Here is a 10684-nt window from a genome sequence, read left to right on the forward strand (position 1 = left end):
AATACCACCAAATCTTCTCTGCTTTTAGGTCAGGTTTTCCAGCAAAATAACAGGGAATGCAGTGTATCAGCAACAACAGAGCAATGCTTCATATGTAATTCTAATATTGCTTTGGAGTTAGATTCTAACTCCAATTACCCCAAATTATGAGTGGCTGCTCTAGGAGATGTATTTATCCCACTTTCTCCTGTGTATGGAAGGCACCAGGAGAGATTTTCCACTGTTGCCCTGAGCCAGTTAGTTGAAAAGATTCCTGCCAAGCTGTATCCTGCCATGCCTTTACTTCATGCATTTCCATATTTTGGAACAGCCTTTTTTGAGGTTTTATTTTCGCCCAGCGGAAAGTTGCCAAAGGACGTATCTGATTCTACCATTTATCATCTCCTGTGGAAAATCAGGCTTGGATCCCTGTATTAGGCTCAGATATCACAACTGAAAGTAAACACACTGCGTAGAAGATGCACTGATTTATTAATAGAATAAAACTGAAATGTAGTGACATGTTTTTCCACTGTTCAAGCCATAGAGACAATCACTGTCCCATTTATAGACTTCAGCAACTCATTCATAAACTCACACCCAGCACGTCCAGGTCAGGTATTCCAGGAACCATTCCCACATTTCCCTGGTATCAAGAGGTTAACTGTGAGTGCAGAGTTTGCAGCTGCAATCAGTCTATGGGAGATTTCCCTATGTTCTCTTTTAATTCCTGAGGCTTTCTCCACCTGGAATAGCTTTTTAAAGCCTTTCAACAGCAATGAACTTCTTTGGGGTACTAACCTGCTCTTCAGGCAGGAAAATGCATTAAATGTTCTACAAAAATAGGCTTATTTCCAATATACTGTGGGGATTATTCATTACAAAATTAATTATTGGCTAATTATTGGCACTTTGAGGCAACTACAACAGAGAAAATCTCTGCAATGGAACAGGTTTAAATGTAACACACTCTCTTTTGTGTGTTTCTACTTCTACATTCTGCAACTGTAACCTATCCTTTTTGTTAAGCCCTAGCAGCTGTGATTTCATAGCTAATAGTGTTATCAATGTACAGCTTCATGATTCAGCACTGTCTGAAAGGAAGTGATAAATATGAGGTATTCCAACTGACTCAATATGCAAATTTCCATTAAATCAGGAAAGAGTAACCCCTAGGAAGGCAATTAATGCAAGCACTAGGGTTTGACAGCAGGAGAAACCGTTGGAAACGAATCCCTTATGGATACAAAAGAAGACAAACATCCTATTGCAGTTGTCAGAATGTGCTCTGAAGGAAACCCAGGTTTCTCCTGTAGGTATCTTTCTCCTCCACACTGCTCAGAACAGGCATCCTTAAGTATCAAAAAGCTGAAAACATTTGGACAAACCCTATGTTCACTTCCAAGTGTCCTGTTTCAGGAAGGTACAAAAGCCCATGAAGAGCTGGGCAGTAGAACATGTACATACACCAGAATGATGATAGATGATGAACCCCAAATGCGTCTTGTGGAAAGAAAAGAGCCTTTAAAATTTGGAAACAATAAAAAAGAAAAGAGAAATGAAGTGCATATTACTGGCACTGCTGAAGCCCAGATACAACAGACAGCCACAAGCCTGCAGAGAGTACCTCATCCACAACCACTGTCTTATTTGCATCCAGTAGTCATGTGGCAGAACAAGCTGGGGAGCTTCCTGAAGTCACATTTACTGCCTGAGTTTGGCTGTCCACGTTGGAGAGGGATTTGGTCCTGGGGTTTTGAGACTGTTCAGAAACTGCAGGAGAAGAAGCAGCAGCAGCATGGTCAGCCTGCTGGCTCTGCTGCCCCACACCACTGGGAGCAGGGCTCTCCTGGGCAGTCTGGTTGGATTGTCTGCCTGCTTCTGCCTCCTGCTGCTGCAGCATCTGTTCCACCTCGATCTCCAACTCCAGATTCTCCTCATCTGCCTCCACGTCCAGCTGCTGCATTAACTCCTGCAGCTTCCTGGCCTTGCGGAGCTCGTTCTGCTGGATGATGGTGCACAGGTGCTCTGTCAGGTGCTCCTTGAGCTCTGTCTTGTGCTGCAGCTCCAGCTTGGCCGCCACGTACTCGGACTCGGCCTTGTCGTAGCGCTTCCTGCAAAAGCAGCAGCAGCATTTCTGGAGGGTTAATTCTCACTGCACCTCTCAATCTGGCACAGGCACAGGTACTTTAAGAAGCCCTGGAATGCAATTTGCTCTGCAATGCATTGTGCCAGCTGTTTGTGACATGCTGCCACATTAGCAAGAGGGAAGAAAACAAGAGTGAGTTGATCGAAACTTCTCTGGGCACTGGGGGCTCTGCTGTTGTGTACTCCAAGAGTTAACTTGCTCAGATTGCATCCCAAACACCCATTTCTACTGCTGTTTGAAGAGATGCATCACTGGCAGCAGAAAGAAGCCATCAGAAATGGCAGTGTTTTCACACTTCTAATGAACACCCACTCAGTGAACTGAAACACCCCAGAGCAGGCGGGTGTTTTTCTAACCCAACCACCCCCCCACAGATACAGATGCTCCATGGAGCACGTTGACATTTGGATCATGTGCTCTTCTGGCCACCCATAGCCATGTTCACAACATCAGGGGCAGCACAGACTGACACAGCACGTGGCATCAACACAGATGTAGAATTTTACTGCAAGCATCTGTCCCGACACTCACCTCCTGCCAATTTGCACTTCCTGTCATGACAAATGCAGCAAAAAGGGAATTTTCCAAGTATTTATTGAGTTAACAGAGAATTCCTAGCACTTTAATGGCTGGTGTCCACATTAATGATTCATCTTTCACTACTTCAGTGAACCTGTGTATTAATTCTAATTAAAAGATAGATGCAATTTTGCTCATCAGGAAAGGGAACACACAAAGGCTGTTGCAGCCTGACTACTCATAAAACTAGTGTTAGTAAGGTGGTTGAATAAAGAATCCAGCTCTTACATAAAACCAGATTCCAGTACCTGCTTAAACAAAGCAGCAGAAAGATGGGAGAGGTCCTTTGCTTAGTGAAACAGAAGTAAATAAGACATAGAAAAACCTTCCCAAGTATCTTCTTTTATATAATAACCACATGACTTTTACCCAGCTGTAAAGGCAATGTCTGCAGTGGGCAGAAGATGCCCACTTATGTTTCCCCCTCAAGAAAATCAAGATTTCTCTGGGTCAGATACCTGAAGTGGCAAAAGCAATGCTATGCTGGAAACATCTGCACAGCTAAACCTTTGGGCTGAATTCCTACCTGTTAGTCACATTGTATTTACAAAAATTCTATTCCACAGCAATTGTCCAATGCTGCTAACTAGGTATGTGCTCAGGACTATTTAATATTGCCCTTTTTAACACACTGAAGTGCTTTGTGTTTTAGCCCTAAAACAAAAGGCAAATAATAAGTAACTACTTTAAAAGACTCCACTTACAAGTAAATTGGCTTTGGCTCATAAGAACTACAACACTGGAAGTATCTACCTCACATTGCCAAATCCCTCCCTCAAGAAAACACCTACTAAATTAATGAAAGTCATTAAGATTTTGGTGAAGTTTACCTACTTGTCCTGCTAGCATCTCCTTTTGCTATTGTCATTAAAAACTGCTTTCCCAATGTCAAATCTCCTTTAGCTATTGTCATTAAAAACAGCTTTCCCAATGTCAAGAGCTGCCTGTGCTCTTTAGCCAGTAAGCATTTCAAACAGATATATTATTACAAAACTTGGGTAAGAAGATTTCAGGAGCATTTAATGTTTTTAGAAACCAGATGAAACCTAAAATCCATTGAAATGTTTTTCCTCTTGAGGACATGAAATTCTGGTTCACATGCAATCAGCTACGCTAACTAAAGTTAATCTTAGACATTTCAAATGATAATTACACCAAAGAGATCTTAATTATTTTAGCTACCACTGCTGTTTTTTTCAAGACTAATTACCAGCTTTATTGGCCTGTGGTCAGAGTGGTATGGCAGAAGTCAGAAGGAGAAATGAGCATTTAGCAGATTGAATGGTGAACCAAAAACCGCGAGTGAGCGTTTCTGCTTTATGAACTGGCTGCACAAACATGCTGCTGTTTATCTACTGATGTTGTGGTTTACCCACAGCTAATGGGGTGCTCCCATTAATTCCTTGCCTTTAAGGAACTCATCACACCCACAGTGATTAAAGGCACATTGTGAAGGGTTAAAAGCTTCCCTCTTCCTTCAATTTTTGGTCCTAGTTGCAAAAATGCTTCAGCAGGATTATATGTTTTAAGTTTAATTGGTCCCATTGATTCCAGCAGGACCAGAGCTGTCATGAAACAAGCAAATTTCCCTGAACAGGATTTTCATTTCAGGACTTTTCAAGAAAAACCTCTTTCCCCCTGAGACAAAATAAACAACCTTGAAGCAACAAAGCAGGGCTTATGGACAACTGCACACTTAAAGCAGAACCTCTATCTTGTGACAGCAGTCTCCAGTCAGAAAACCTGCTTCAGTTCCCAGATTCCAGGGGAAAAATTAGGAAATAAAAAGCATACTTTTACTTCCAGATCTGAAAGCCCCCCAGACTGTGACTGCTTCAGTTACAGTTATTACAGTGACAGGACTTCATTAGTGCTGCAGTGAGAGGAAGCAGCACTTTCCCTTCCCTCAGGCAGGGCTGCTCCCTGTTCCCCTCCCCTGTGCGCTCACCGGGCATAGGAGTACTCCAGGCTGGCCTGGTCGATGCGGTTCCTCAGGATGCCGATGTCAGCAGACACCATCTCATCCAGAGCCTGCAGCTCCTTCTGAATCCTCTTCAGCTTCACTGTTTCAGCTTGAGTTCTTTTGGATCTGCAAAAAGAAGATGATTTTTTGGTTGTTGTTGTTTTAATTTCCTTTTCAAGCCTCTCTTCTTGACATACTGGGCCCCATTTCACTTGCAGACCAAGTGACCTCTGTAGGACCTATTCAGAAGGTTTCTCCTTTATGGTGTAGGGCTTTTGATCTTTTTTAGCATCCACAGGGATCTAAAATGCCTGCTATTAAAGGACTAGGGCAAAATTATGTAATGACTATAATCAAAGTGCCTAAAATGGATTGTGTTTCTTCACTGTGGAAACACACAAGAAGCTGCTGTATCTAAATAGTTCTCAGGGTAAGGAAACAGGAAATGGCTTGGGGGGAAGTGAGAGGGGGAAGGGTTTTTAGTCCTGCAAATATCCCCTTTCAAAGGAGCCCAGTTAGTAGGGGCCAAAAAGTCATCTAACCTAAGCTTGATTTCCATTTTGCAAAATTATTCCCAAAAGGCCCAGCCAAACCCCAATGAAGTGAATGGAAAGTTTTACATTAAACACAAAGGATTTCAATCAAGCCTTCTGTAACCTTTTTCAACTAGGCCATTCATTCCTAAGTCCTGAAAATGAAATGTTACTAAGGGCAACAAGCTTTGATGGATTTCACTCCCAAGCAAGCCAAGTGACTTTCCACAAGCTTTTACACCACATCACTTTGCCATCATTCATCACCACCAGCAAAATGGTGCTTCTCAGCCACTGCTTTACACCCAAGGCAGGTCCCTGAAAGCAAGACTGGGTGTGCAGGCAGTGCCAGCATCTCTCACTTGACCAGGTGGAGGGAAACAGCCAGCCTGTGGCATTGCTGGGAGCCTGAGGAAGGCCTTTGAGTGACACAAGTAACTCCTCAGCTGTCACCTTCCGTGTTTTGTCTCTCCTCAGGCTTTGTTCCCAGGAGGAAGAACCAAACCTGGTGGCCACACCCATGTTTGATGTCCTGCAGTGACTCAGAATAAAGGTGCTCGTGTTTTATCTCTGCCTGGCAAAGGAAAATGAAATTTTCAGGACTTTAGCACAATACAGGCTGTGTTCATCTGTGCTACACAAGGGCTTTGATGGGCAGAACATAACACATGCCTGGGAGAGCACTGCAAGCCTGACAACTTCACGTCACTGTCCCTGACCCAGTTTTATCAGCTTTCCAACATCCTTCCCTACTAACTTTGCCTTCCCTGGCATCTTAAACTATCTCAGTGCCATAAAGCCTGGTCCCCTGAAGAGCAAGAGCTAACAACTGTGAGAATATATGCAATTTTATAATTTCTAGCCACCCAGTGGTAAAACAGTACCTTCTTAAAGCTGGTCATCTTCTCTTTTCAACATTTTCACACACTAATGAGCCAAAAGTCCAAACAGAAATAGCTTCTTCTCACAGGTTACAAATCAAATAAACTTCCCTTACATCCAGCAAAAACAGATCAGGACCAGAGCATGGACAAGCATCTGAGCACCCAACTTTCCAAACATGACCTCACTAACAAATTTAAGGACTTCAGCTACTCCTCCAGTTGTGAAATCATCTGTGCACAGAGCTGCAGCTTGGGAAGTGTGAAAAGCTTAGTCACAACTTCTTAGCCAGCACTTGTCACCCAAGGGAAATGTCCATCACAGCTGCTCACAGAGCACAAAGAGGAAAAAGTGAAATTTAATTCAAGATATGAAAGTGGTTGCAGATGCAGAGTCAGCCCCTGCCCAGGCTCAGCCCCACCTCTCAGCAATGGCTCTGGCCAGCAGTGCCTTCTTGCGTTTATTCTTCTCTTCTATCAGCCGCTGCTCCTGCTGGAGGATTTCCCACCGGGATTTCTCCTGCCTGCTCATTGACAAGAACATCAAAATTAACAGAAAGTTCATTAAAGTTCATTTCTCTCCCTGCTGCCCACACTGTAACACAAATATTCACCATCACATATTCTGGAGCAAGCTCTTTAAAAAGTCGAAGGAACAATAAACAGGTTTTGGTTCTGAGGAAAGAAGAATCATCTGCAAGAAGCTGTTCAGACCAATAAAACATTTCCAGATGAAATCTGCTGATCAGAACTAAAATCTGCATAACCAAATAGACTGCATGGAGCACTTTTCCAGAATTTTTCATGTAAAGGATGTGCTTCCCTACCAGGTAGAAGGAGTTTCAAGTTTTTTACTGGCTGCTGTCAGTCACCATCTGTTCAGTCTGCCAACACAGCCTCTTTTGTGGAAATGTTTTTTCCCATAAAACAGATTATTTCCCAGGTCTGCTTTAAAGTACAGCTCACAAATAATTAAATGGATAGAAATGAAAGGTTGGTAGGGTTATAATGAAAACAAGCAGCAAGGAAGAACAAGAATTTGTTTTTGCCACCAGTGAAAGACTGATACAGTTTCCATTTCTTAGGCTACATCTCCTCAGAAATAAAACCATCTCAGAGATGGAAGGCCAGGTGTCAGTGAGGGGCACAACTTGTGGCAGGATTTAGGAGAAACAAAGAACTGTTTGCTGCTTTCCACCCCACTATGTTCTTCACACCCTCACTCAAGGAGCCTGCACTCAAAAATACCCAAATAGCTCAGCTACTAACAAACATTTCTGCACATCTCTTCAGATTTGTCCTCATCCCTCTATTCCTAAGACCTCACATACAGAAATACTTTTAGTAAGATTTAAATTCAAGCATCCAGGCTGAGAAGAATCCAGCAGATTCAGGAGGTGACTGTTGCAGCTAAATGCCATTTGCTTTCACCACTGTGAAAAAATTCTCAGCAAAGCTCCAGCTGTTTTCTCCCCAGACAAGCAGTGCCTGTGTTTTTCCCACCACAAAAAGGAGATGAACAGCCAGTCCTACTGGTGAGGAGCAGTTTGAGTTCTCAAAGTGCTGCTGCCCTGGTGCAAGGAGTGCAGGCAGGTGATGCCAGCCTGGAGCTGGGCAGGGGAATCACAGGCAGCACAGCCAGCAGCCTCTTCAGGCCCATCTCTGCAAAACAGAACCTCCTGGATCCTTCTGAGTTTAGAATCTCAGAGAAGCCACTGGTGCTTCTCCATAGAGATGCTGCCTTGTAGAAAATGGAATTATTTGATCTCTCAGAGCCTCCTATCAGACACACAAAAGTTGACTTCACAACCAAAGAACGAATCAACAGAGAGTAACAAACCCCACCCCTTGATTTTACCGACTTACTAACAATTCCACTTTCTTTCTCTCCACTTGGCTGCTGGGCTTTGCAGGGCGGGGCTGGCCACTGTCCCTGCCATTACAAGCCTCTGCTGCTGTCCCTCCCTCCTGCTGCTCCCGGCTGTCCCTTTGCCTCTCATCCCCGGGAGCTGGCCCGGGCTGCTGGGGGTCACCAGGTTTGGGTTGTGGAGCAGAGAGCAGCTGCTCTGGAGTGACAGAGGCTGCTCCTCCCTGCAGCCCCAGCCTCTGGCTCTGCTGCTGGAGGGCTTTTTCCCGTTGCAATTGCTTCCGAGTCTTGGGCACGGCCTGGGGGCGAGGCTGCTGCTGCTGCTGCTGCTGGGAGGGTGAGGGCTCGTACAGATCTGTCAGGGTTAAAAACAAATCTCAGTATTGTGAAAAACACTAATCACTTGTTTTTAAAATGTTAAAAGTTTAATAGTAATAAAATGGTTATAAAAATTGTATTACTATTTTTATTTTTAGAGTAATAATAACTTGGACAATTTGGATTAGGACAATATGAGGCAGTAGAAACAAAGAGTTACAGACAGTCCAGGTACCTCTTTCTGGGCAAAATAAGCCCAAAAAAGGACCCACGTTAACAGAGGATTAACCCTTAAAAGCAACAGCCTGTTGCATATTCATACACCTCATCCATGATGCATAAATTCCATTCAAACACAGAATTCTGTCTGGTCAGTGTCAGCTTCTTCCTCATAATCCTGCCGGTGTCATCCTGCCCAAGTGAGGTGGGAAGAAGTTTGTTTCTCCTGATAATGGAGTAATAAATTCTCTTTCTCTGAAAGATTCAGGTGTCCTGTGGCTGCTATCTTGCTGTGAGTCCTTTCTTTAAAAGAAGTATCCTATATAGCATGGTTTCTATTTTAACCTTATGTTATAACCTAAAACTATATTTAACACACAACTTAAGAGAATTAATACAGTGTAACTTTCTATCAAAACACATATAATATTCATTTTAATATTTGCGAAAAGCCAATCATAAAATACATGCATTTTTCACAGTATCAAAGACGAGCTCTGCCAGAGCTGTTCTGGGCAAGCAAAAACCAAAATAAGAAAACAAGAGGCAGGGTGTCATGGGAAGGCAATGTGGGGGAAACCTCAGGAAGGTGGAAATGTTGTGTTAGCCTAAGATTCAGGAATTTTCAATGATACTGGTATCCCTAAGTGAGGAGAGGGAGGAGTAAGAGGCCTGGCCTAAAAGAGAAACCATAGTGGGAGTGAGGTGACTCTTGGGATAACCATGGCGAGGCAGATCTAGGGCTAAGGAAGGGTCCCTGCCAGCCTGGTGGGCAAACTGAGGTAATAAAGTGAAGAATGAGGAAGAACACGGGCAAAGAGGAGCCTGGGAACGTGAGGGGGGCGTTGGGCAGAGATCTGGGTGCGGGACAGGGGGCTGGAGAGCCCGGGATTTATGGGATTTTTGTGGGAGAAGCTGCGGGTGGAGAGAGGGGCTGCATGAGGGGAGCAAGGAGAGATGGGGCTGGATGGGAGGGACTGAGGGGCTGCCGGGGACAGGGCAGGTGTTTGATGTGGGGATGGACCGGGAAGGGATAGAGGTGTGGGTGGAGGGGCTGAAGGAAGGGATAAAGGTATGGATGGAGGGGCTGAGGGAACGGTTAGAGGTGTGGATGGAGGGGCTGAGGGAAGGGTTAGAAGTGGGGATGGAGGGGCTGAGGGGAAGCACAGAAATGCGGCTGGAGGGGCTGAGGAGAAGCTCAGAGATGCGGCTGGAAGGGCTGAGGGGAAGCTCAGAGATGCGGCTGGAGGGGCTGCGGAGATGGGGCGCTGAAGGGCGATGGGAGGCAGGTGCAGCTGCGGGGGCGAACGCGGTGCCAAGACCCGGGCTCTTCCTCCGCGCCCCACTGTCCCCCAGTCCCCGGGCGCTCCCGGCGCGGTCCGGTGCGTACCTGGGCGCTGCCCCCGCAGCCGCCGCAGCTCCTCCTGCGAGAAGCCGGCCCAGGCCTCGGCCATGGCGCTCCCTCCTCCTCCTCAGGCCCCGCGGCTGCCCCGGCACCGCCGCAACGCCGCCGCAGGCGAACGCCGCGGACAGCCCGGCCGGGGGCCTCGCGCCGCCGCGGCGGCGGGGCGGGACGGGGCGGGCAAGATGGCGGCCTGAGGGGGGGAGAGAGAGGGGCTGGAGATCGTCCGTGTTCCGGGAAAAGCTGCCTTAGCGGGCACGTCCCGCGGCTCCTGAGAACCCAGTGCCCTAAGGAATCACAGAGTCAATTAGGCTGGGAAAGATTTCTGAGCTTAGCGAGTCCAGTCTGTGAGGGAGCGGGGCTCAGTGGGTCCGGCCAGTGAGGATGAAATGGAGAGAGGCAGTCGCTCCCGGAAAAAGCAAACAAACTTCAAGGAACAACACACGTACTCCCATGCAATTTATGATTCGTAATTAAGTAGTTGTAAGCAGGTGAGATCCTGCTCTAGCGTGTCCAGTAAGTTACAGTGACAACACTGTGAAGAAATCAGACTGTGAGGAAAAAAGGCGATCCCTGGATGCTTTGGGCTGGAAGGAACTTTAAAGTTCAACCAGTTGCAAAGCCCTGTGATGGGCAGGGACACCTTCCACTAGACCAGGCTGCTCCAAGCCCTGTCCAACCTGATCTTGAACATTTCCAGGAATGGGGCAGCCACAGCTTCTCTGGGCAGCCTGTGCCAGTGCCTCACCACCTCACAGGGAAGAACTTCCTCATATCTAAACTCAATCTCTCCC

The 10684-nt window shown here is 46.0% G+C and overlaps 1 protein-coding gene across 2 annotated transcripts; it reads right to left on the minus strand.

The window, feature by feature from the left end:
- Positions 1–452: 452 nt before the first annotated feature.
- On the minus strand, positions 453–10024 carry GORAB (golgin, RAB6 interacting). Of its 2 annotated transcripts, none has more exons than XM_071435785.1 (5): positions 9879–10024; positions 7955–8306; positions 6507–6608; positions 4656–4796; positions 453–2093 (listed from the first exon to the last, which is right to left on the minus strand). In XM_071435785.1, exons 1-5 carry the CDS (start codon positions 9940–9942, stop codon positions 1643–1645), a joined length of 1110 nt encoding a protein of 369 aa, XP_071291886.1. In that variant the 5' UTR covers positions 9943–10024; the 3' UTR covers positions 453–1642. The 2 variants fall into 2 exon arrangements, with proteins under 2 accessions (XP_071291886.1, XP_071291885.1); XM_071435784.1 differs by having other exon boundaries at positions 7943–8306.
- Positions 10025–10684: the final 660 nt, after the last annotated feature.

This window comes from Agelaius tricolor, unplaced genomic scaffold (assembly GCF_023055355.1).
Source record: "Agelaius tricolor isolate 1412-34295 unplaced genomic scaffold, bAgeTri1.0.p SCAF_11, whole genome shotgun sequence".
NCBI classification, from domain to species: domain Eukaryota; kingdom Metazoa; phylum Chordata; class Aves; order Passeriformes; family Icteridae; genus Agelaius; species Agelaius tricolor.

What these genes read in the sequence shown, in the direction of transcription:
- GORAB (XM_071435784.1), bottom strand. Translation starts at nt 9,942, where the DNA reads ATGGCCGAGGCCTGGGCCGGCTTCTCGCAGGAGGAGCTGCGGCGGCTG. An exon ending in GCTGCGGGGGCAGCGCCCAG is followed by an intron (nt 8,307 to 9,878) that starts GTACGCACCGGA and finishes TAACCCTGACAG; the next exon opens with ATCTGTACGAGCCCTCACCC. An exon ending in GCCAGAGCCATTGCTGAGAG is followed by an intron (nt 4,797 to 6,506) that starts GTGGGGCTGAGC and finishes TTCTTTTTGCAG; the next exon opens with ATCCAAAAGAACTCAAGCTG.